At 45.0% G+C, this 26,650-nt stretch overlaps 1 protein-coding gene across 2 annotated transcripts in view; it reads left to right on the top strand.

Moving 5' to 3' along the window:
- CCNB3 (cyclin B3) overlaps nucleotides 1-24,658 on the top strand; it is an 82,149-nt gene extending 57,491 nt beyond the window's left edge. For both annotated transcript variants that reach the window (XM_025372803.1, XM_025372804.1), the window contains 5 exons: nucleotides 12,219-12,356; nucleotides 19,438-19,593; nucleotides 20,424-20,573; nucleotides 23,983-24,113; nucleotides 24,349-24,658. In XM_025372803.1, coding sequence (XP_025228588.1) covers nucleotides 12,219-12,356; nucleotides 19,438-19,593; nucleotides 20,424-20,573; nucleotides 23,983-24,113; nucleotides 24,349-24,418 — 645 coding nt within the window. In that variant the 3' untranslated portion in view covers nucleotides 24,419-24,658. The remainder of the gene's footprint in view (nucleotides 1-12,218; nucleotides 12,357-19,437; nucleotides 19,594-20,423; nucleotides 20,574-23,982; nucleotides 24,114-24,348) is intronic.
- Nucleotides 24,659-26,650: the final 1,992 nt, after the last annotated feature.

Raw genomic sequence — 26,650 nt, 5'->3', positions numbered from 1 at the left:
AAATTAAAAAAAAAAAAAAAAAAAAAAAAAAAAAAAAAAAAAAAAAAAAGAAAATTAAAAAAAAAAAAAAAAAAAAGAAATATAATGCTTTTATTATCTCTCATTTCTAATGCTTTTGAATTTGCATTTTGATTTCTTAACCCATATGTTGTTTAAATGTATGGTATTTCCCAATTATCTTTTTGCTATTAATTTTTAAATTGGTTACATTTTGATCCAAAAATGAGATTTGTTGATATCAATTCTCTGAAATTTATTGAAGACAATTTTACAGTCTCCGTGTAGCCAATTTTAATAAATATTTCATATGTGCTTAGATTCAATATTTTCAAATTAATGGATGTAATCTATAACTATTCATTAGCTCAAGCCTATTAATTATGTTCATATCATCTATATCCTTGATTTTTTATCTGCTTCATCTGTTAATTACTGACAAAGATATATTAAAATCTCCCACTAATGTAAAAAAAAAAAAAAAAAAAAAAAAAAAAAATCAAAACAAGTTATTTACTTCCAAGATACAATGGAGGTACAGGTATTGGGTAAATACTCCTATTCCAAAAGGGAGAATGAACAAAAGGGGGTCTGAAACCCAGTAGGGTTTAAATCTTAAGCCCTGTCATTTAATCTTAAATGTAATAAAGTCATTACATCTTAAAGTTCCAAAATAATCTCCTTTGTCTCCGTGTCCCACATGCAGGGCACACTGCTGCAAGGGGTGGGCTCCTAAGGCTTTGGGCAGCTCTGCCCCTGTGACTTTATGGGGTTCAGCCCTGGTAGCTTCTCTCATGGGCTGGAGTTGAGTTCCTGTCGCTTTTCTAGGCTCAGGATGCAAGCTGCCCATGGCTCTACAATTCTGGGGTATGGAGGATGGTGGCCCCCTTCCCACAGCTCCACTAGGCAGTGTCCCAGTGGGGACTCTGGTGAGGGGGTTCAACCCCGTATTTCCCCCCCTAACTGCCCTCATAGAGGTTCTCTGGGGGGGTTCCACCCCTGCAGCAGGATTCAGCCTGGACATCCAGGTTTTTCCATACATCCTCTGAAATCTAGGTGGCGGGGGCCAAGCCTCCTTCACTCTTGCACTCTCTGTGCCTACAGACTTAACACCACATGGAAGCTGCCAGGGCTTATGGCTTGCACCCACTGGAGCAGTGGGCCCAAGTACCTGGGCCCCTTTGGGCCCCTTTGAGCTGCAGCTGGGGCTTCAGGGATGCAGGGAGCAGTGTCCTGAGGCTGCACATGGAAGCCACCCCCCACTCACCCTCCTAGGCCTCTGGGTCTGTGATGAAAGGGCTACCTTGAATATCTCTGAAAAGCTTTAAATGCCTTTTTCCCATTGTCTTGTCTATCAGCACTTGGCTCCTTTTTAGTTATGTAAATCTCTCTAGCCATTGGTTGTTCCCAAGCCTGCTTGGATTCTTCCCCTGAAAACAGTATTTTCTTTTCTACTACATGGCCAGGCTGTAAATTTTCCAAACTTCTGCACTCTGCTTCCTCTTTAAATATAAACTTCCAACTTTAAGTGATTTATTTGCTCCTGCATCTTAGTGTAGGCTTTTAGAAGCAGGCAGGCCCCATCTTGAACACTTTTCTGCTTAGAAATTTATTCTGCCAGATACCCTAGGTTGTTACTTTAAGTTCAAACTTCCACAGATCCCTAGAGCATGGACACAATGTGGCAGGACAAGGCACAGACAAGAACCCCTCAGATACGGAGTTGTGGAAGGAAAGGACTTTATTCAGCTGAGAGCATTGGTGGACTCAGGTCTCCAAAATCTGAGCTCCTGGAGTGAGCAATTCCTGTCCTTTTTAAGGGCAAGGGCTTACAACTCTGAGGGGGTCTGCATGAGAGGGTCATGATCAATTGAGCAAGCAGTGAGTACATGACTAGGGGCTGCATGCACTGGTAATCAGAATGGAACAGAACAGGACAGGGATTTTCACAGTGCTTTTCCATACGATGTCTGGAATCTATAGATAACATAACCGGTTAAGTCAGGGGTTTTTAACTACCAGGCCTGGAATGCAGTGCCGGGCTGTCTGACTACTGATTCGCTTCTGTCTTTTCTTTAACTCCTACTTTTTCTTTGAGGCAGAAATTGGTCATAAGACAATATGAGGGGTGGTCTCCTCCCTTATTCCCCCGCTTTGAGAACCTCACTCATTAGTGGGAGTTCTCACTTTCATCCTCACTACCTGTGTCTTTTTGCAAGACAGATTGATAGTGATTCATATAGTACACTTGTGCTGAAGCATTTTGGTGAACTAAGGTAGCGATGAAGCTTTTTATCATTTGAAGAAGTACAGGTAGCAAACAAGGGAGTAGTAAGCAGGTTCCTATTACTATTATAACTCCTGTTATAAGAGTTTTAAATCCTCCTAGCGCTGGGAACCATTTTCCAAACATGACCCCAAGATCAAATCCATGCCACACTTGCATGGGCATATGTGCCAGTTTTGTCATATCTCTATGTCTTCAACTACTTGCCCTTGATCATCTGTATGTAGACAGCAATTAGTAAGGTTAAATTGCCTATAGACCTCTCCTTCAGCTGCTAGCAAGTAGTTGAGAGCCAATCTATTTTGATAGATAGCATTTCTCATCTGAGTTTCTTGCCAGGCCAGAATAGTCAAGGCTCTGCCAGTTTTATTAGTGATTATTTCTAAGACAGCTTGTAACTGTATGATTCGGTTGAGCATGTAAATGGGGGGTCCAGTATCCCCACAAGCTGTCTTGTGCCCAAGTAGCAGGCCCATAATATTGTATGATTCTCTTGGGACCATTCATCATCTTTCTAATTTCCTGTAGCTATGCTTCTCTTTTTGCAGGAAGCATGGACATGGCAGCCCAGGAGTTCGTCTGTTTTTATAGGCAGTAGGAAGAAAGATGGTTTAATAGTGCCAATAACACAACTACCTGCCCACTGGTTGGGTAATTTGGTGTAAGCTCTATGCCGAAATATCCAGTATAATTCAGTGGGGGCTGTCCAGTCCTGGTGGGACTCTGGGTGGGTCCACACGGTTTGCAACTTTGGGAATTTACTAAATGGATTCCTTTCTGTGTGATTTGAACTCCACCAAGTGACTGTTTTTGTGGTACCATTATACAGTTTCTGTCCCAGACAACTAAGTCGTCCTACGGGGTGAGTGAATTCTTTTCCTTCTCTAGCTATGCAATATTGTCAATAATTGAGGCTTTTAGGATGCAGAAATTATCAGGGTGATTCTTTTGAGCCAGGAATTCATCAGGAACTGGGTCTGTAGGTACTAATTCTCGGGCTTCCTATGGCCATTGATCTCCCATTACAGTTCCTCCACATACATAACATGAAGTGACATTGAGAGACTGGGCTACATGCTTGGCTAATTGCAAAAACAAATTTCTTGTTTTTCCTGGAATTTCTGGTACTGGCACATGTAGTTCATCATAGAAAGTTTGAAACACTGACTCAGGAGAGCATTTGTAAACTTCTCCTCGAACTAAGATATTTACTCAAGGATCCAGTCTGGCCCCACTGATTCCTAAGGCCACATGCTTCCCTTTTTTCCAGCGAGCATCAAGGGGATTGGTTATTACCAGCTCTAAGGGTTACATTGTCCCTTAGTATAGGAAGGGCCACTTTTTCCTTTCTGAAGGTAGACTGGATCCTTTTCATTTTTTATCCAAGTGGCACAAATGACACAAGACCAGTATCTACATTCATTTCCACACAGTCCTAATTCATGAAAAATGCACTTATTTTCAGTCATATAGCCTTTTTCCCAATCAAGAGCCACATCCCCTTCCTAACTCTATTATTAATGACAGCACAGGCATCAAATTTCAAGATTATGCATTTGGGCACTCCTTTTTCTTCTGTTTTGGCTAATACTTTACTTGTATCATTTACGAGTCCCTACCAGGCTTCAGTCCTTAATCTTATTTCAAAAACTCTGGATATGAGAGGCTCAGAGGGGTCATAACACACATCTAGGTGGTCGTTTCCTGGGCTACATACCTTGTACTGGGTGTCATTTTATAAACATGTTCCTTTTAAAGTTCCTAGGCATTCATAGTAACTATAGAACAGAAAGATTGTTTTAACTTGTTGCACTACCTCAGTAACCTGATGTATATACACTGAGAGCAGTCCTCCATGCAGGGAAAATCGGTGGAAGTTTTTACTATACAAGTCCAAATTACAAGGAAAATGAGTCCCACGATGATTCCCCTCATGCTTTGGCCGTGCGTAGACCAGTCAGCTTCTGGGTGTGACTAGAGCAGGTCTTGTTGTCCTCCTCAGAGTCACTTTGCAGGGGTTGTCCGGGCTCGGTTTTGCCTCCCAGGTTTCAGTGGCTGCAGGTTTCACACAGCTGTGGTGGATCCAGGCTGGGATTCCTTCTACCTTTACAGCCGTGGGAGTGGTCAGGATTATGGTCTGAGATCCTTTCCACTGTGGCCACAAAAGGGCTACGTTCCAGTCCTTGATCCACACGTGATCACCTGGAGAGAAAGGGTGAACTGGGGAGAATAAGCTGACGGGACACCTCTCATTTACTCAAGTTGAGATTGTCTGTGTAATTTTTCCCAAAGCCTGTAGCTGTTGCTGTAACTCAATTTCACCTAACTCTCGGGGAGTGCCTGGAAGCTCCCATAGTATAGGAGGAGGCCTATGATACAGTATTTCATAAGGGGATCATCCTGTTTTCTTAGAAGGGGTGCATCTAATTTTAAACAATACCATAGGAAGGGCCTGTATCCATTTTAATCCTGTTTCCTGACATACTTTCCCTAAACTATTTTTGATGGTCCGATTCATTCGCTCTACCTTTCCAGAACTCTGAGGTCGGTAGGTGGCACGTAGCTTCCAAGTGATTCCTAATGCCTTTGCTGTCTTCTGTACCAAGTCAGCCACAAACACCAGCCCGTTATCTGAGCCAATTTGTAAGGGCAGTCCAAACCTAGGAATAAGATCTCAGAGAAGCACACGGGTTACTTCGTAGGCCTTTTCAGTTCGTGTTGGATAAGCCTCCACCCACCCAGAGTAAGTACACACAAGAACCAGCAAATACTTGTTACCTCCACATTTCAGCATTTCTGTGAAATCTACCTGAAGATCCTCAAGAGGAGCTGCTCCATAAGCTTGTGTGCCAGGTGGAACAGTGGGGCCTTGCCTCGCATTGTGCTGTCGGCAAGTAATGCACTGTTGTGCTACTGCTTTGGCAAGGGCTGGCAAGTGTGAGATGTAGTGGCCTACATCTCACCGTACTGGCCTAACAACTTTTCAAGTGACTCTTGACCTAGATGAGTGGTTTCGTGCACAGCCAGTACGACTGTGGCTCCCAGCAACTGCGGCACAGCTACCCTCCTATCTGGCAGTCTGATCCATACTTCTTTTATTACTTGCCCCCCTTCTGTGTGGAAAAAGTCTTTTTCTTCCTTAGAATAGGTAGGTACCAGGTCAGGTGTTTGAGGGAGTAAGGGGGCTGCTACTGATGTCTGATAAGGGGTAGGATGCTGCTTTTAGAGCTGTTGAGTCAGCTTGGGAATTTCCTAAGGCCACTGAGGTGGAGGCTCGCTGGTGTCCCCTGCAGTGCATGACTGCCACCTTCTAAGGTTTCCACACTGCCTCTAATTGTAGAATTTCGTGTTGATATTTTATGTCCTTTCCATACTTGGGGCCATTGCTTAGCTAGAGCTGGTTTAATCTCTTGGCCTGGCTCGGTCAGCAAAGTCTCCATTCTTCTTCCCTGGGGACCGTAAGGGCCATGATAACTCCTGTTCCTGGTAACTTTAGCTTGTAAAAAGCCCTGTTTTGTAAAGGAGATGGTGGCTCTCAGCTTGCTAAGCAAATTTCTTCCCAGCAAAGGCAAGGGACAGTCAGGCATATACAAGAACTGGTGAACTATTTCATGTCCCCCCAGTGAGCAGGTCTGAAGTAGACAGAAAGCCTGCTTAGTGGAAACTCCTGTTGCTCTGATTATATCAATGGTTTCTTGTTTTTTTCTAAGGGGCAACCAGGGTGGTCACTACTGAATGTTCAGCATCAGTATCAACCAAAATCTTAATGTCCTTGCCCCTAATTGTAATCCTGACTGTGGGCTCCTTGAGGGCACTTGAGCCTGGCCCCCTTCAGTCTAATAGCCCTTCAGCCAGATTGAACAAAGCACCCTCGTCTGTATCTGAGGTCTTTTGCTCCAAATCACCTTGCTTTTCCTTCAGTTGGGGACACTTATCTTTCCAATGTCCTATTTCCTTACAATAGGTGCATTGGTTTTATTGCAAGTGTGGGCAATTAGATTGGGTATTCTTCCCAGAACCCCCGTTTCCCTGTCCTTTCAGGGGAATTCCCCTAATGGCCGTGGCCAGTAAGTCAATGTTTCACCTGGCCTAGCGTTCATCTTCCTTATGGCTTTGTCTGGGACTTGTTGCATCTCTATTCACAAACACTTGATTGGCTATTTCCAGTAACTGTGAGGTATTCATACCTGCAAACCCAGCCTGTTTCTGCAACTTTCTCCTGATACCTTCCGCGCTTTGACTAACTAAGGCCGTATTAATCATGTGCTGATTTTCAGGCCTATCTGGATCAAAAGGAGTGTACATAGAGTAAGCCTCACACAGTTGTTCATAGAATTGCGCTGTACTCTCCTCTTTTCCTTGGATGACCTCAGAGACCATATTTACATTTGTAGCCTTTTGAGTCTTTTTCTTTAGACCTTATATCAATGCCTCACAGTACTGCCTTAGCCTCTCCATGTCTGGCCCCTCGTTCAGGTCCCATTGGGGGTCTGTTCCTGGCAGCTGAATTCTTCTATATTCTTGGGGGTTTTGGTAATTGACTGGGATGTGCTCCTCTAGCCACTTAGTTGCCGCCTGGAGCACCCTTCGCCTTTCATCTGTATTAAAGAGGTACATGAGCAGCTGGTGGCAATCATCCCAAGTAGGATTATGAGTCTGTATAATAGTTTGGAGCAAGTCAATTAAAGTTTGAGGCTTTTTGGTGTAAGATGGAGTATTATTTTTCCAATTGAGGAGGTCAGCAGAGGTGAAAGGTTGATACACAAAGGCTGCCTTTTCACCATGTGTCCATCCTCATCTACCCCAGTATATCGCTGTTCTCTCAGGGGCATTTGGATTTCAGTTTTGGGCCGTAAGTGAGCTGCCAAAGGAGGAGTTTCTCCCACGGCTTCACTTCTTCTTTTGTCTACTCTGGGTGGTCTGGGAGTATGGATATCTCGTGGAGGTGGAGGTGCTGTGGGCTCAGGAGTGGGGAGCCCTTCCTCTCAATAAGGAGGAGGCACTGCTGATACCAATTCCTGCCGTGATTCTTCTGGTGTTGGCTCAGACAGGACTTTTGGCGCCAACTTCCCTCGGTGGGTGGACTGACAACCTTCCTTAACTAACTGTCCCTTTGCTACTAGTACTGCTGCTGCCTGTCCTCTTAACCACTATGGGGGATCTAAAACTAGCTATAACCAAGACTCTATATACAGGAACTGATCTGGGTGCCCTGGCTTACAGGTTACCCTGTGCCATACCTTCGAGACAAAGGATCTGTCCAGGCTTCCTTCTGATGGCCAACCCACCTCTAATGCTGGCCAGTCTATCTCACACAAAGTTCTAAGTTTTCCTGGTGTCATAGTAACTCCATAGTCTCCCTTAAATCCCTTTTTGAAATTTTTCAACATAGTTCCTAGTGGGATAGGCTTACTTTGTGCCTGACCCATGTTTCCTTGAGACAAAACACCACGCTCACACCACATGCACACCACAAAACAAAGAACGGGTAAAGAGGGCACACACACACTTTTACAGTTTACACCAAACCAGAATCAAAACCAAAATCAGAGTATCAAGAAATCCAAGCCAGGTCAAAACAAAAACCAAAGTATCAAGCAATCTAAGTCAAGTCAAAAACAAAAACCAAAGTGCCAGTACAGACACGTCATGGGTGATTAGGCCATGCTTCCACTCAAATGGAGTGGCTAAGTTCCAAAGACCAGTCTTACCAAATTTCCGATGTCTGGACTCTAAGTGCCAGTTCCTTCCTGGTATTCAGCCACTGCATTGATCCTCCACAGGGGCCTGCCATGCACTGCTCTGGTGAGGCATTCCACTGGGGCAATTGCCTACCCGGGAGCACTCTCAGGATCCACGTCGCTCAAACTGACTGGAGTCCCCCACAGGGATGTTCCACAGGGCAGGCCTAAGCCACCTAAGGGGCTGCCTCGACCATCCATTAATCACCTCGCTTCCCGGTCAGGGAACCAAGAAATGTAGCAGGATGAGCCGCACACAAGAACCCCTCAGACATCGAGTTGTGGAAGGGCTTTATTCAGCTGGGAGCGTTGGTGGACTCATGTCTCCAAAAACCGAGCTCCCTGAGTGAGCAATTCCTGTTCCTTTTAAGGCTTACAATTCTGAGGGGGTCCGTGTGAGAGGGTCGTGATCGATTGAGCAAGCAGTGGGTATGTGACTGGAGGCTGCATGCACCGGTAATCAGAATGGAACAGAACAGGACAGGGATTTTCACAGTGCTTTTCCATATGATGTCTGGTATCTATAGATAACATAACCGGCTAGGTCAGGGGTCAATTTTTAACTACCAGGCCTGAAATGCATACTGACTACTGATTTCACTTCTGTCTTTTCTTTAACTCCTACTTTTTCTTTGAGGCAGAAATTGGTCATAAGACAATATGAGGGGTGGTCTCCTCCCTTAACAATATAGCCAAGTTCTTTGCTAAGGCATATAACAAGGGTGACGTTTGCTGTAGTTCCTAATAAATTTCTCATTTCCATCTGAGGCCTCTTTAGCCTGGACTTCACTGTCCATGTCAGTATCAGCATTTTGATCAGCATTTGGCCATTTAACCAGTCTCTAAGAAGTTTCAAACTTCCCCTCATCTTCCTCTCTTCTTTTGAGCCCTCCAAATGTTTCTATCCTCTGCCCATTTCCCAGTTCCAAAGTTGCTTCCATATTTTCAGGTATCTTTATAGCAGTGCCCCATTCTTTGGTACCAATTTTCTGTGTTAGGCAATTTTTGCACTGCTGCAAAGAAATACCTGAGACTGGGTAATTTATTCTAAAAAGATATGTTAATCCAAAATCTCTGAGACAGGTCTCAGTCAATTTAGAAAGTTTATTTTGCTTCCATGACACAGCCTCAGGAGGTACTGATGACATGTGCCCAAGGTAGTCAGGGCACAGCTTGGTTTTATACATTTTGGGGAGAAATGAGACATTAGTCAATATATGTAAGATGTACACTGGTTCACTCTGGAAAGGTGGTACAACTCGAAGTGGGGAGGGGGCTTCCAGGTCATATGTAGATAAGAGACAAATGGTTTGCATTCTTTTGAGTTTCTGATTAGCCTTATCAAAGGAACCAATCAGATATTCATTTATCTCATTAAGCAGAGGGATGACTGAATAGAATAGAAGACAGACTTGCCTTAAGCAGTTCCCAGCTTGACTTTTCTCTTTAGCTTAGTGATTTTGGGGTCCCAAGATTTATTTTTCTTTTGCAGAGGCTTGGCTGGGCATAGTGGCTCATGCCTGTAGTCCCAGCACTTTGGGAGGATTGCTTGAGGCCAGGAGTTTGAGATCAACCTGGGCAATGTAGTGAGACCCTGTCTCTCAAAAAAAGAAGTTTAATTGTTTCACAGATCTGTAGGGTGTATAAGCATGGCACTGCTATCTGCTTGGCTTCTGAGGAGGCCCCTTCAGGGAGCTTGTACTTTTGGCAGAAGGCAAAGCAGGAGCAGGCTGTCACATGGCAAAAGCAGGAGCAAGAGGGTGGGGTAAGGTGCCACACACTTTTAGACAGCCAGATCTCACAAGAACTCACTATTGCCAGAACAGCACCAAGCTGTGCAGGCTCCATTCCCATAACCCAAACACATCTCACCAGGCCACACCTCCCACATTGGGGATTACAGTTCAACGTGAGATCTAGAGGGGACAACATCCAAACTATATCAGGCACCAATAGGAAACTAACATAGAACAGGTTTCTGAGTAGATCCAAGGCCATATTCCAGAAACAATAAGAACTGTTTCTTGGTATTTCTGTTATTCAGAAATTTAATGTGTGTATTGCTGAACCATTATATTTGACCATCTTCAGACAATCATTCATCCATGAAAATATATGTCAATTTCAAGTGCTTCTCATTGACTATTTTTTGGATCATCTAGGTACTAGATGTACTAGATTTGGATCATCTAGGTTACTCATCAGTCATTAAGAGTAACCTATACAAGGGGAGGTCCAATTAAGTGAAACTTACAGGGAGGGTAATGTCACTCAATATAAGGGAGAATTTTCTGTTAAAGCCATTCAAAAAGACATTGGGCTATATTTGGAGGTTTGTATGGCAGGATCTAAACAATTACTTGGTAGAGATGTTAAAGAGAATATTCATGCATTGGTTGAGTTGTTGGATGAGGACAGATTTTATTCTTGAATCCTAAGAACCCAAGGGGTTGTGAGGAAGAAGCATCACTGAAGATTGGGTGGGACTCTTGTGTATTGATGTGCAAATTATTCCTGTACAGTGTCTGTAGCCAAGACTGAAACCGCCAATAGAATCTAGCTCACACTTTGTTTGCCAAGCTGTGCATTCTGGCTATGGGGCTGCTGTGCCCTGAGGTAGCAGTAGCCTTTGGCTAATTCATATAAAGGTATTATCTACTTGATAAGATGTATGCTTGAAGGGCTGCATTCACCCAAAGAAGGCACTTTTTTTCTAATTTGCAGAAAGGTACTGCACAGGCCAGCACAAACCATGGGACTAGGGCTATAGGAGATGGTTTCTTGGAGTTGGTGAAGGCAAGACAAGGATACATAAGAAAAAGAAACTAGAAATCAATAGCGGGAGGAAGTTGGGAAACTGTACAAATACATGGACATTAAACAACATGCCCCTGAATAACAAATGGGTCAATGAAATTAAGAAGGAAATCAAATTCTTGAAACAAATGAAAATAGAAATACAACATAGCAAAACCTATGGGATAAAACAAAAGTGGTACTAAGAGGAAAATTTATAGCAAAATTTTATTTAAAAAGTAGACAAATGTCAGCCGGGCGCTCACACCTGTAATCCCAGCACTTTAGGAGGCCAAGGCGGGCGGATCACAAGGTCAGGAGATCGAGACCATCCTGGCTAACACGGTGAAACCCCATCTCTACTAAAAATACAAAAAATTAGCCAGGTGTGGTGGCAGGCGCCTGTAGTCCCAGCTACTCAGAGGGCTGAGGCAGGAGAATGGCATGAACCCGGGAGGCGGAGCTTGCAGTGAGCCGAGATCATGCCACTGCACTCCAGCCTGGGGGACAGAGCCAGACTCCATCTCAAAATAAATAAATGAATAGATGAATAAATAAATAAATAAATAAAATTTTAAAATAAATTTTTAAAAAGTGGACAAATATCAAACAATCTAACAAGGCACCTTAAGGAACTGGAAAAGCAAGAACTGCTTTAACCCAAAATTAGTAGAAGGAAAGAAAGAATAAAGACCAGGGCAAGACTAAATGAAATAGAGACTAAAAAAAAAAAAAAATGCAAAAGATCAACAAAATAAAACGTTGTTTTTTGAAAAGATAAATAAAATTGACAAACCATAAGCTAGACTAAGAAAAAAGCGAGAGAGAAACCAAATGAGTCAGAAAACGAAAAGAAGGGAAGGGGGTTATATTATTAATACTTTAATCCCAGTCTGACTTCTCCAGTCCCTTAGCTCACTTCTGAATTGTGCTACTCCCAATTGATATATTCTAATAGCATATCTAGTTGGGAAGAGAAAGTAGTACATGAATAAACTAATAAATGAGTTTCCGTATTTCAGAGCTAAATAAACATCTCCTTTGGGAGGTCACTGTACAAGTTGGCAGCAAATGGAGAAAGCAAGAATCTAAGTATCAGAGATCAAAGGGAGAGGATGTGTCCACTCAAGGCTTTTATAGAGAAGGCAGAGCATTTCTCTCTGATTTGTAAGGCTGGTCAACTACCCAAATGTGTAAAGATAGATAATGCCAGTGTCCTCAGAGGCACAGGAGATATACACAGGAATCTAGCTAAAGCAGTTTCTGTATTCGTAGAAGAGTCCCAGCTAGCCAGGACTGTTCTTGATGTTGCAGACAGTCCAGGTAGCTAGATCTGTCTGGAGGCGACTTTGGAGCTGGACAATATGCAGATCTGTGTCGTGTGTGTATTCCTCCAGGTGTCCTTTGAGATGACCCATGAGACCCTGTACTTGGCAGTAAAGCTGGTGGATCTCTACCTAATGAAGGCAGTATGCAAGAAGGATAAGTTACAACTCCTTGGAGCCACTGCCTTTATGATTGCAGCAAAATTTGAGGTGAGCCTGAGTCCCTATGGCCTGGAGAACTAATCAAGTTTCCGTCCAACCCAGTGAATGAATATATATTCATATATATTCATTGTTATGTGCTGCATAACAATGTTTTGGTCAATGATGGACTGCTTATACTATAGTGGTCCTGTAAGAGTATAATGGAGCTGAAAAAGTCCTATCACCTAGTGACATCTTATCTTTTGTAACGTTGTAATGTAATGCATTACTCATATGGTGATGCTGGTGTAAACAAACCTACTGCACTGCAAGTCATAAAAGTATAGCACATACAATTACGTACAGTACATAATGCTTGATAATGATATAAACTGTTACTAGTTTATGTGTTCACTATACTTTTAATTGTTTTATTATTATTGTATTAGAGACAAAGTCTCACTCTGTTGCCTAGGCCGGAGTGCAATGATGTGATCATAGCTCACCGTAACCTCAAACTCCTGGGCTCAAGCAATCTTCCCACCACAGCCTCTCGAGTAGCTAGGACTATAGGCATGCAACACAGTGCCTGGCTGAGTTTCAGAAATTTTTTTGTAGGGGTGGCATCTCATTTTGCCCAGGCTGGTCTTGAACTCCTGGCCTCAAGCAATCCTCCTGCCTTGGCCTCCCAAAGCACTCGGATTACAAGTGTGAGCCACTGTGCCCGACCCGCTTTACAGTATACTATTACTTATTTAAAAAAAAAAAAAAAAAAAAAAAAGTTACCTGTAAAATAGCCTCAGGCATGTCCTTAGGGAGGTTTTCCAGAAGAAGGCATTGTTGTAGGAGATGACAGCTCCATGCATGTTATGAGCCCTGAAGAGCTTCCAATGGGACAAGATGTGGAGGTAGAAGACAGTGATATTAATGATCTTGACCGTTTCTAGGCCTAGGCTAATGTGTGTGTTTGTGTCTTCATTTTTAATAAAAAAGTTTAAAAAGTAAAAAGTAAAGCTGGACATGGTATTTCAATGCCTGTAATCCCAGCACTTTGGGAGGCTAAGGCAAGAGGACTGCTTGAGCCCAAGAATTTAAGACCAGCCTGGAGAACAAAGTGACACCCCATCTCTACAAAAAAATAAAAAAGATTAGCTGGGTATTGTGGCACATACCTGTGGTCCCAGCTACATAGGAGGCTGAGGCAGGAGGATCCCTTAAGCCCAGGAGGTTGAGGCTGTAGTGAGATTTGTTCAAGCCACTGTATTCCAGTCTGGGTGAGAAAACGAGACCCTGTCTCAAAGAAAGCTTATATAATAAGGATATAAAGAAAGCAAATATTTTTATACAGCTTTATACTGTGTTTGTGTTTTAAGCTGTTATTACAAAAGAGTCAAAGTTTTATAAAATAAAGTTACAGTAAGCTAAGGTTAATTTATTATTGAAGAAAAAATATTTTTTATAAATTTAGTGTAGCCTAATTGTACAGGTACAGTGTTTATAAAGTCCATGGCAGTGTACAGGAATGTCCCAGGCCTTGCCATTCACTCACCACTCACACACTGACTCACCCAGAGCAACTTCTACTCCCACAAGCTCCATTCATGGTTAGTGCCCAATACAGGTGTACTGTTTTTAAATCTTTTATGTTGTATTGTTACTGTACTTTTTCTATGTTTAGATAGGCTAAACAAATACCATTGTGTTATAATTGCCTACAGAATTCAGTAGAGTCACGTGTGTACAGGTGTGTAGCCTAGGGGCAACAGGCTATATACCATATAACCTGGGTGTATAGGCTGTACCATCTAGGTTTTTGGAGGTACACTCTTATCTGTGATCTTCCCACAATGATGAAAATGATGCATTTCTCATAACGTATCCCTCTTGTTAAGTGACACATAACTGTGAATACATACATTTATATGTACATATATACACATGTGTATACACTTGTGTATATGTGTACTGATGTGTGTGTATACAGTTACATACATACAAATAATTTTTTTCTGCCACATTTTTTGTCCCTCTTCCCAAAGCAGAAAAGCTGGTGTTGGTTGGCAATGGTGGTGTATTTGTTTCCTGGCATCAGCAAGGTTCTTCCATTTTCTATTTGAAGATGTATTATGTGGGCATCCACCTAATTAAATGGGCAGTTCTTTTTACAGCTTTCTTCTGGTCCATGATTCTCTGCCTCCACCATTTTCTTGTTCTACCAACTCCATTCCCATCTGGTGGAGTCTCAATCTGCTTATATAACAAAGCATTGCCTAACCAGGGTGCTGGAGACATTTAAGAGAAAATGGCCTGGTGTTGATGGCAGTGAGTCTAAATGGTCCAGGTGAAATAGTAATTTGGGAAGTAGCAGTATAAAAGTGAGTAGCTGACCTTTTCTTCATGACCATTATCCATCTAACTAACCTCTCTGATTCCCCTTCCCTAGGTGCTAACTGATCTTGTTCAACTTTCATTTTTCCTTCAGCTAGGCTAGTTGTAGGAAGCCTTAGGGTTTGGGAGCAGAGAAGTGGCAACTTTTACCAAGGATTTCAAAGAACTTTAGAACTGTGGCCTTGTTTCTGTGTTGGTTCACTCCCCAGCTCCTGCCTCCCTCTCCTCCCCAGACACATACTGACTCTTACCCTCTCCCTCCCTCCCTGCCTCATTCTCTCCCTCCTTAACTTGCTCCCTTCCTCCCCTCCTTCTTTCCCTGTCACCTGCCCTCCAGTGATTTTTTTCCTTCACTCACCACCCCACCCTCCTTCGTTGCCCCTTACTCACCTGCTCACTTGAGCCCTCCCTCCCTCACTCTATCCCTTCCTCCTATGCCAGCTTGCTTGCTCCCTCCTCCCTTCCTCCTGCTTTTCCTCCCTTGCTCACTCCTTCCCTTGTTTCCTCCCTCCCTCACTCACCTGCTGGCTCCCTCTTTCTTTCCCTCTTGCTTCCTTCCCAGGCTCCCTCTCTTACTTGGTGGATAGATTCCTCTCTCCCTGGCTAGTCTACACCCTCCCTCCCTCCGTGGCTTGCTCTCTCCTTTCCTCTCTTTCCCTTGCTCCCTCACCTGCTCTCTCCCTTCCTCACCTACTTTCTTCCCTCCCAGGCTCCCTCTTTTTATTCCTTGCTCACTCTCTCCCTTCCTCTTTTACTCCCTGTCCTGTTTTTTCCCTCCCTCCTTCTCTTACCCATTCCCTCCCTCCCTCTCTCCTTCCCTTGCTTGCTTTCCCTCCCTCCTTTGCTCCCTCCCTTCCTCCGAATTTCACAGGACCCCTCTTCTCCTCCCCTTCTATTCCTTTCCCCCTTCCTCCTTCCCTCCCTCCTTTGCTCTCTCCCTCTTTCCCTATGTGGCTTGCTCACTCTCTGCTTCTTTCCCTCTCTTTTCCTTTCCCTGGCTTGCTTTCTCCCTGGCACACTCCCTTTCTCCCTTGCTAGCTCCATCTCTTCCTCCCTATCCCACAGGACCTCTCCCTCCCTCCCTCCTCCTTCCCTCTTTCCCTTCCTCCCTCCTTCCTTCCTCTCCCTCCCTTCTTTCTCTCACCCTCCCTCCCTATCTTCTTCCTTGTACCCTCCCTTTCACCCTCCATTCTCCTATTCTCCCTTTCATCCTCCTTTGTGCTTCCCTCCCTCCCTCCTTCCTTCTTCCCTCCCTCCTTGCCTCCCTCCTTCTCTCCTTCCTCTTTCTCTCTCTGTCCCTCATTCCTCCTACCCTTCCTCCCTCATTTCTTCTTCCCTCCCTCCCTTCTTTCTTCCTCCTACCCTTTCTTTCTCCCTTCTTCCTCCATCCTTCCTTCCCTTTCTCCTTCCCTCCCTCCCTCCTTGCTTATCTCCCTTCTTCCTCCTACTCTCCCTTTGTCCCTCCTTCCTCCTACCCTCCCTCTGCACCCTCCTTCCTCCTTCCCCCTCCTTTTTTCTACCTTCCTTCTCTCCCTTCTTCCTTTCTCCTTTTCCTCCTTCCCTTCTCCGTTTCCTCCTTCCCTCCTTCCCTTTTTTCTCCTTCCCTTTCTTCCTCCCTTTTTCCTCCCACACTTCCTCCCTCCCACCTTCCTCCTACTTTCTTCTACTCTCCTTCTTCATACCCTCCTTTCCTCCTTCCTTTTTTCCTCCTTCCTTCCCTTACTCCTTCCTTCCTCCCCTTCTCCTTCCTTCCCTCCTTTTCTCCTTCCTTTGTTCCCTCTTTCTCTCCTTCCTCCTACCCTTTTTCTCCTTCCTTCCTCCTACCCTCTCTCCCCCCCTCCTCCTATCTACCCTTCCTTCGGCCCTCCCTCCTTCCTCCTCCCTTCCTTCCTCCCCTCCTTCCTCCCCTCCTTCCTCCTACACTCCTTTAGTCCCTAATTCCTCCTACCCTCTCTTCCTCCCTCCTTTTCCCCTCCCTACTCTTTTCCTCCCATTGTCCTTCTTCATCCTATCCTCCTTCCTTCCTCCTACCCTCTTTCCTTCTGCACCCCCCTTTCCCTCCATCCCTTCCTCCCTCCCTCCCTTCTTTCTCTTTTTCTCCCTTCCTCCTTCCTGTCCTCCCTCCTTTCTTCTTCCTTCTCTTCCTTTCTTTATCCCTCCCTCCCTCCATCCTTCCTCCTACCCTCTCCCCCCGTTTCTTTCTCCTTCCCTTTCTTTCTCCCTCATTCCTCCTACCCTCCCTTCCACCCTCTTTCCTTCCTTCCCTCCCTCCTTTCTCTTTGTCTCCCTCTGTCCCTTCTTCCTCCTACCCTCCCTCAGTCCCTCCTCCCTTCTTCCCTCCTTTCTTCCACCCTCTTTCCTATATGCTCCTTCCTTCTGTTCCTCTTTTCTTCTTCCCAACCTCCATTCCTCCTTCCTCTTACCCTCCTTCCTCTTACCCTCCCTCCTTCCCTCTTTTCTCCTTCCCTCTTTTCTCCTTCCCTCTCTCCCTCCTTTCTTTTTCTCTCCCTCCTTTCCTCCCTTCCTCCCTCCCTTCCTCCCTCCTTCCTCCTTCTTTCCTCCCTCCTTCCTCCTACTTTCCTCCCTCCCTCCCTCCCTCCTTACTCCTCCTCCTCTTCTTCCTCCCTCCTTCCTTCCTTCTCCTCCTCTTCTCCCTCCCTCCTTCCTTCTCCTCCTCTTCTCCCTCCCTCCTTCCTCCTCCCTCCTCCTCCTCTTCTCCCTCCCTCCCTCCTCCCTCCTCCCTCTTCCTCCTCTTCTCCCTCCTCCTCCCTTCTCCCTCCCTTCCCTTCTCCTCCCCTTCTCCCTCCCTTCTTCCTCTTCCTCCCCTCCCTCCTTCCTCCTCCTCCTCCCTCCCTCCCTCCTCCTCCTCTTCTCCCTCCCTCCTCCTCCCCTCCCTTCCTCCCTATTTTCCACTTCCCTCCCTCTGTTTCTCCTTCCTTCTATCCTACCTCTCTCCCTCCTTCCTCCTTTCCTCCTTCCCTCCCCTTTTCTTCCTACCCTCCCTCCTTTCTCCTTCCCTCCCTCCCTCTCTTTTTCCTGCTACCCTTCCTCCCTCCCTCCCTCCCTCCCTGCTTTCTTGCCTCCCTTCCTTTCTTCTTCCTCCTGCCCTCCCTTTCTCCCTCCTTTTTCCCTCCTTCACTCCCTCCTTTATTCTCTCCCTGCTTTCTCCTTCTTTCCCTCCCTCCTTCCCCTCCTCCCTTGTTCCTCAGTCCCTCCCTTCCTTTCTTTTCCTTCTTCCCTCCCTTCTTCCCTCCTTTTTTCCCTCCCTTCTTTTTTTCTCCTTCCCTTACTCCATTTTCCCTTTGTTCTCCCTCTCTACTTCCTTCTTCCCTCCCTCTTTCCTACCTTCCCTCTTTCCTTCCTCCTTTCTTCCTTCTTTCCTCAACTGATCTTTTCTTTCCTCAGTTACTCAATCTTTTTCTTTTTCTTTTTCTCTTTCTCGGTGGCTTTTCTCACTCAGTTCTTGCCCCTCCCTCCCCACCCTGTGCCCACCTCCCCTCCTCTTTCCTTACCTCCCTTGTTCCCTCCCTTTGTTTCCTGCTTTCTCCCTGGCTGGCTCTCTCTGTGTCTTGGAGAGCTGTGCTGTGCCTTAGCTTCAGTGGTGTTAAGAACACTGCGGGTGGTCCCTGGCTGACAGAAAGGGGAAGGGAGGGTGGAAGTGAAAGAGAGGGAGGGAGGGAGTGGTGGGCACTTCTTAGCAAATCCTGGGAGTTGGAGCACCCCTCCTCTGTTGGCTAGGACAGAGGGCCCCTACCAAGTCCTATGGAGGAGGGGTGTCTTCCTCTCACAGGATTAAGAAGTACAGAAAGCCTTTTGTTTAGGGGAGGTGTGGAGATGGCATGAGGAGAGAAAGGAGACAGTAGCCGTTGCACAGAGCAGTGGAAGAGAGAGGTTCTTGCCCTGGTGTTGCCACTAGCTTGCTGTGTGAACCTGAGCACATCACTTTTCTCTGAGCCTAGGTTTCTTTGTCTGCCAAACCAAAGGGTTGGTCCTGTCTGTGATCCAAAAATAGGGAAAAGGTAGGGGAACAAGGCTGTGGTGGGCAGTAAGCTGCAGGTAGGGAGAAGAATTAGGGGCCTTCCTGTGTCCTCATTGTTTCTCCAAACCAATGTTTGACCTCCAGAGGGCAGAGCACTGGAAGAACCTCCTGGGACAGAGGTTCTTCTTACCCTCAGCCTGGCCTGGCCCTCCCTTGTCTGACCTCTGGGCACCTCCGCACACTCTGCCCACTGCAGACCTTTGTTTCTGCTTATGTTTCCTCTGTGCCTGTCTGCCTCTCCCCCTCTCTCACTGCCGGATACCCTGTATTGCCCTCTTCAAACATCCTTACTCATTCCTTACCCTAGGACACAAAATACAGGCTTATTTTCTATCTCTAGCTCCCCTTTCCGTGGCTTCCTTCTGTTCCTCCCTCCAGAGCAGGCCTTAGATTTCCCATTCGTGGTTCTCAGAGGGCAGATTGCTACTCCTAGATCCTGTGCCCCATTATGTTGCTTCTGGCACTGTAAGAGTCCACCCCCAGGAGGTCCTATCCTCTGTCTGGTGGTGGTGGTACAGTTTTGGGGCAGGCCTCTTCTGTCCTTTCTTTGGTTTACTTTTTCTGATGAGCCACTCACATCAACCAGAAGCTGAGTCTCAGAGCTACCCTGAAGATTTATGCCAGGAAATCCTTCACCCTTCTTCCCACTGGCTTTTACCTCTAAGCAGAAAGGATGGGGCTGTCTGCCTGGTTGTCACCTCCTCTCCTCTCCACCCATAGGAGCACAACCCACCTTGTGTGGATGAGTTTGTGTACATCTGTGATGATAATTATCAGCGATATGAGATGCTCAACGTGGAAATCGACATCCTGAACGTCCTCAAATTTGACATTAACATTCCGGTCGCCTATCATTTTCTGCGAAGATATGCTAGGGTAAGAGAGAAGAGACACATCTTCATTCTCCCACTGCTGAGTTAGTCTCCTTTACACCCAGAGTAGCTGCCTGAGTGGTAGGAAAGGGGAAAGGGACAACAGGCAGCAGGGAGCATTCTCCTTCCATCCAATCTCCTAGGTTAAAGCTTGGCAATCTTTGTGAAACAATGGGAGGTGGGCGGGGGTGAGTTGCAGATTTCCACAGTGTGTCTATAAGGTTTTGAGGTGAGGCCGGAGTTGGGGAGGGGAAACGTTTCTTTGATCGGGGTGGGGGGGGGGACGGACACGTGGAAAGCTTTGTGGGGGGATGCTGGCAATATTCTCGTTCTTTGCCTGAGTATTGGTTACAAGGGAGGTCACTTTATAATTCATTGTATTGTGCAAATGTGTACAATGTACTTTTCTCTTTGTGTGTGTGATAGGTTGTAATTAAAAAAAAAATAAGTTTAAACAAGAAAAGGGAAAAGGTTGTTTTGAAGTATGGAACACCTTCTAGGGAGGACCAGGAACAGAGTCACGGTGGGAGGAACTTTGGCTCTTTAAAGAATGACCCATATAGCAAGGGGGGATGTAGGCCAGTACCATACATACAGTTGATAATTTGATTAAAATCCTAAAGGTGGCAAATCCCACTGACTGTTTCAGAATGCCCCCTAAAGAGTCTGTTTTTGTGGGTAGGGAAGATGAGGTGAATTATGGTTGCAGGAGAAAGGCACATTACTCAAACAGAGGGCCACTGAGGCTCGGGATGATGTAACTGGAGAGGGAGTCCTCTGCTTGGTACCGGCTTTCTAAATTGATTTCTGAGCCAGTCTTCTCATTGCCTTTAGTGTATCCACACTAACATGAAGACACTGACCTTGTCCCGCTACATCTGTGAGATGACCCTGCAGGAATACAACTATGTCCAGGAGAAGGCTTCCAAGCTAGCTGCTGCCTCCTTACTACTGGCCCTCTACATGAAGAAGCTCGGATACTGGGTAAATGCTTGCGAGATAGGGGTGTGGGGGCAGAGATTTAAAAAGCACAAGGTCAGCTCGGGGGAAGGTGTAAATTAGGGCCATGGGAAACTCTTGGGGACAAAACTGACACATACAATTATGAACTCTAACACCTGGACAACGGGACAAGGGGTTCTATAGCAATAGTTTTGAATTATGTCATTTTTCATAATCAAAGTACCCTTTGTTCCAAAGAAAGCTCACCTGAAAGCCAAATATTACACACCAGATTACTGTGAAGGTATTCTGGTTGTCATAGGGAGTAGTGTGATCCTACTTCTTATCCCCAGCCCTGTTCCCCTCTTGTCTCTTGCAATCCCCTCAGCAAGGCTGGCCCCTGAGGGAGCTTGTTGGAACAGGGTTTGAAAAGCACTGAGCCAGAGAAGAGTAGTGAAAGCAACCGTCTGTGTCTATAAAAGTGGCACTTGGGCATGACTATAGTGTTCTTCTGTGAAGAAGGCCCTCACAAAGCCTCCTGCTCCAATACAAATAAAACTCATATTTGATGCTTTCTCAATTGTATGAAAAGTTGGGGGTAAAATCAACTTTAGTGAATTTTGCATTCTTACTGATGATATGTATAATATGTAATCCAAGTAGCAGGAGTATGCTCACAAATGCAGCCCCTCTGCTCAACCACTTCTGAGCTCCTCCTACCTAAAAATCCTGGAGCCACTGAGGGAAGAACCTCTGTGGTGCTGAGAAAGAACCACATAAAGTACTTATGTGAACTTGGACAAGCCATATTAAAATTTCTTGAAACAGAGAAAGCATTCAATAGATGATAGTGATGATGAAAAAGAATAAATAATAATTATGACTGGCATTTATTGAGTGCTTAGACAGTGATCTAAGCACTTTGCATATTAACTCATTTAATCTCCACAATAACCCCACACGATAGTACTGTTATCCCTGTTTTGCAGATAAGAAATAACTCCCATGTTTACACAGCTGATGAGAGGTGGAGCTAGGCTTTGGAAACTAGGAGTGGTGTTCACAATCTAAACCAACTGTGTAATCAGAATGGGCATGGTCACAGCTCTGGAGCTAAGGGCCTGGAGGCCCCATGCTGAACCAGGCTTTGACCCTTGGAGCCCATGGAAATCCAGTGGGCCAAGAGGGGGACAGCTGATGGGTCCAGGGCAGCAAACGGTGTGCCAACTAAGATAGAAATATTTCAGTGTTTTCACACTTGGTGACTAAACCAGGGCTTATCAGCTAAATGTCATCCTGAATCTGAACTCGGGTAGTCTGACTCCACAATCCTCTATGTTAGTATACTGCCTCTCCTATAGATAAGGAAGGCTTCACAGAAGAGGTGACTTTTGAGCTGGGTCTTGAAAGGTGTGTAGGAACTTGTGAGAGGAGACATTCTAGGTAGAGGAAGCAATAATTAAAAAGACACGAAGGCATTGAGGAGGGAGTATGTTGTGTTTAGGGCAGAATAAGACATCCCCTGTGGATACAGCAGAGAGTATTGTAAAAGGAGAGGTGCTAATGATGTTAGTGACAGATGAGACCAGAATGGTAGATCATGGTCCGATTGTGAAAGAAAGGCCTTGAAGGCTACACTAAGGCATTGAAGGTTTTTTAGGCAGGGAGGTTGACCTGCTCCTGTTTGTGTGTTTTAGAAACAGTAGTGGTATAGCAAAATAGAAGGTAGAGTAGATGAGAGAGAACACCAGTGAGCAGGCTATTATAACATAGTCAAGGTGAAGCATTTGAGAGTCTGAACTGACACAGTGGCACTGGGGCCTTTTAATCTTATTTAACACATCCAGTCTACTCCATTACCCTCTTGTGTTACTCCCCTACTCAGCACGCCAATGACCGCCCTTTGCCTGTGGTGGTGGTAGTTTCCAAACAGTATTTGGGGGAGTCCTGGGTTTCCTGCAGAAGTGTCTCAGGTACCATGTGAAAGATAAAGGGATCCAAATTCGTGGGCTTCTTAGCTCCCACCCTCACTTCCAGGTAAGCTATTTGGGCTTCCAGGTAAGATACTTGAAAAAGAGGAGTTCAAGGAAAATAAGACATTTTGAGGAAACCACCAAATCCTCTTCCTTTCTCTGTCTGTTGAGCTCCCCACTTCACCAACCATTGTGGACATGCACTCCTCTGTGAAGCTTTCTGTGACTCTCCCCACAGAGTTTGTGGGTCCTGCTGCTGTGTTCCTCCAGTGTCCTATGCTCACTTCCATTCTAGCACTTACCACATTTTTAACTCTCTGTTTGCACATCTGTCTCCTTTACTAGACTACGAACTTCTCAAGGGCAGATCCCTCGTTCATTTTTGTGTTCCCAGGATCCTACGTATAGGGCTTGGTAATCCTAGTTAGCATTGTTTGGGCACTTACTATATGCCAGACTCTGTTCTATGTATGATACACACACACACACACACACACACACACACACACACACATATTTAACCCTATGATGGAATTACTGTAATAATCCCCATTTGGCAGATTGGGAAACTGAGGCCCCAAGAGGTTAATTAACTGGCTCCAGGCCAAGCTGTTAGGGGAACTGAAATTTGACCTGAAGCATTTTGCCTCCAGGACCTCTGCCCTTAAACATTGCTATACCGCTTCTGTCACATAATAGGCATTCTTAGCTGAGTGAGAAAATGAACCTGTGCAATGATAGCTGTTACAGTCGGAGAGGAGGATCAGCCTTAAGTTCACATTGGCAGTTGAGTTGGCACCTAAACTTTGTTCTAGGGTTTACCTGGCCATTAGCTCTGGACCTGAGAGTGAGTGAATTACAAAATCAGTCCTGTTCCTTAGGACTGGTGGATTTCTGCTTACATGAACATCCGTGACCAGGGCTAATATCTTTTTTGTTGTTGTTGTTAAGAGATAGGGTCTTGCTCTGTTACCCAGGCTGGAGTGCAGTGGTGCCATCATAGCTCACTGCAGCCTCGAACTCCTGGGCTCGAGTGATCCTCCTGCCTCAACCTCCCAAGTAGCTGGGACTACAGGTCCACACCGCCATGCCCAGATAATTTTTTAATTTTTTTATAGAGATAGAGTCTTGCTGTGTTGCCCAGGCTGGTCTTGAATTCCTGGGCTCAAGCAGTCCTCCTGCCTCGGGCTTCTAATGTGCTGAGATTACAGGCATGATCCCTACCACACCTGGCCAAGAGCTAATATCTAACTGGTACGTATGGATATAGCCATCTCAGTAGTTTGTGGCTGGAACCTATTCTTCTGTATAGCATAGTATAATTATTGATCAGCATCCATACTATGTGAGTCTTTGAAATGTTTTGAATGTCATCTCTGTTTAAACCATGTGTGGGAAGCTTAGACTTGGGATAGCAGAGATGGAGGGAGGATTGTGCTTCCTGTAGTAGAAATCACTATTCATGCTGCTTCTTCCAGGTTCCCTTCCTGGAGTATTACAGTGGCTACAGTATCTCTGAGCTTCACCCCTTGGTCAGACGGCTGAACAAACTGCTGACTTTCAGTTCTTACGATAGTCTCAAGGCTGTATATTACAAGTATTCTCACCCGTAAGTACCAAGCCCCGGATGAGGTTGGGTTTGTGTTCATTTATGGGGAAGCTTTAAAATACTAGACCCAGACTAGCCTCACTTAAGAGAAAAAGATTCAGGCACTTTTCACCTTCCTTTCTACTCTAGGGTTAAAGCAAGATAGGGAACTAAGGGCCATATGTCCCACTTGTTCCATGGAGCCTGATTGTATTTGCCCTATTCTATACCGAGGAGACCCCTCTTCCTTTTGCAGGGTCTTCTTTGAAGTCGCCAAAATCCCCGCCTTGGATGTGTTGAAGCTGGAGGAGATTTTGAACTGCTGATTGTGAGGCCAAGGGCGTGGTACTGTAGCAGCAGCCACAGGACTAGGCATGCATGTTAATAGGGTATATTTATTCTGTGTTTGAATTTGTCTTTTGATTGCTTTTATTCATTTTTCCTCTCTTTGTCTTTTCCCAAACTGATAATGTTATAAATATTTATGTTGTTTGTTTTTATGAAAGAAAAAAATATTGTCATATTTGACTACAAATTTAATAAAAAATTAATAGTTATTGTTAAAATGGCTCATCTCCCCTCTTATTGTTCAGGAATCCCATGCACAGCTGAATAATTCTTTTTTTCTTCCTAGTCAAGGCTGGGCCCCAGGGCCTAGGTTACCCAATTCCCTCCTCTGTTTAGAAGCCTTCTCCTCATGGGAAGAGGAATTGAGCTAACTGTGAACTGATGGATGGGGCTACAGAAGGAGGTGCCCAGTCCAAGGAGAAAGCTCCTTACCTGACAGGCAGGCCTCTCTGTTCAGAGCTGGGCAGCTGGCAGTGTAGGCTAATACCCTTTGGTCTCAATCTCAGGTATTTTGCTTTCTTTGCTTCTTCCTAGATGATGAAAAGTTGGGGATCAGGATTTTAATCCAAATGTAGCCTTGCTTTCAATTTGGCAGCTTTTTAGAGTCCAAATTTGAAAATACTCTTGGAGTGGTATGTGCTGAAATCATTTTTGGCCCTTGTCTTCTGCCAAGAGAAGAAATTCCTACCTGTGAAATTGGCAAGGTGTCCCATAAATGCAAGCATCAACGACTTGCCCAATCTTTAACTCATATAGCATTAAGAGGTTCTGCTTTCTTTTTCACTGTGCCCTACCTTTGGGGTGATGTGTACTGGGACAGTTACTTAAATTGTTAATGGAGGAGTGGAACATCCAGTATGCCAGTTGTTCAAGAGCCGCTCCTCAGTCTCACCCCAGGACCTCCCCACAATCCAGCATGTAAAGTCTACCACAGCAGGAGACCTCTAATACTCTATTCTAGTATTGTAGCTGGCAGTTATGCTGATTGGTCTGTGACCATTTGTTACCACTTGTCAAATATTTTGAATATCAGTCCTGGAGGGTGGACATTTGGTGGAGAGGACAATCAAGGAAGCAGTTACGGGGAAAATGCCTCTTCAATTCTGTCCCAAGACTCTCCATGCTATTGTAATTACATCACCTTTTCTGATGGGTTAGAGACAGATGGATGAGCATGCCAAGTCCTTAGGTGTCTCAGCGCTTTCCTTCCCTTTGAATCAGTTTCCCATTCTTCTCCTGACTTGCTTTGCCTTGGAGACCAGACATCACTAGGTTTCCTCCTGCCCCATTCCACTGTGTTGCAAGATGACTAAAGGTACAGCCAGAGTGGTCCAAGTTGCTCAGCAGTGATTCTGCGGGCACAGCCAACTTTGCATGAACATGCTAAAAGCATTAGGCTGGAAGCCATCTTGCAAGTCTCCAGCCTTACTAGAAGGATGTGTCGTGTACCTGCTTTTGAATTCTGGAGCTTTACGTCAAGGGAAAAAAAAATTAACCGGTTGAATTATTTCCCCCTTTTTACCAACCCTGTTCTTTAAAGGTGCTAATGAAACCATCCGTAATTTTTGTTGTTTTTGCAATGCGTCAACATTTATTTTGCACACACTCATCACTACTTCAAAATTAAGATAGCTGTTAGAACTGGATCTTGTTAAAATTGGGTGCAAAAGTTATCGTGGTTTTTATGGCAAAAACCGGGATAACTTTTGCACCAACCTAATATTTAGTGCCTTATTAAATAAGCATATCTATTTCTTTATCAGGAATTTGCTGGCCCAGTGAGGTGGCTCACACCTGTCATCCCAAAACTTAGGGAGACCAAGGAGGGAAGATCACTTCAGCCCAGGAGTTCGAGACCCACCTGGGCGATACAGTGAGACCCTGTCTCTACAAAAAGTTAAAAAGTTAGCCAGGTATAGTGGCTCATGCCTGTGGTCCCAGCTACTCAGGAGGCTGAGGCAGGAGGATCACTTGAGCCCAGAAAGCAGATGTTGCACTAAGCCATGATCATGCCACTGTACTCCAGTCTGGGCAATAGAGCAAGATCCTGCTTCAAAAAAAAATTTGCTTTTATATTTTGATGACTCTCTCTCTATATATAAATAAAACTAGCTTTCTTTGTAACCTTATGTATTTTTAACAGTTTTATTTTCTTAACTGGATGCAAATTATTTTATTTCTGTATGTATATATAACTTTATATCTGCCTA

The sequence above is a fragment of the Theropithecus gelada genome, chromosome X (assembly GCF_003255815.1).
Source record: "Theropithecus gelada isolate Dixy chromosome X, Tgel_1.0, whole genome shotgun sequence".
Lineage (NCBI taxonomy): Eukaryota > Metazoa > Chordata > Mammalia > Primates > Cercopithecidae > Theropithecus > Theropithecus gelada.
Note: the sequence above shows the minus strand (reverse complement) of the source record. Positions and strands in the feature narration are given on the sequence as shown.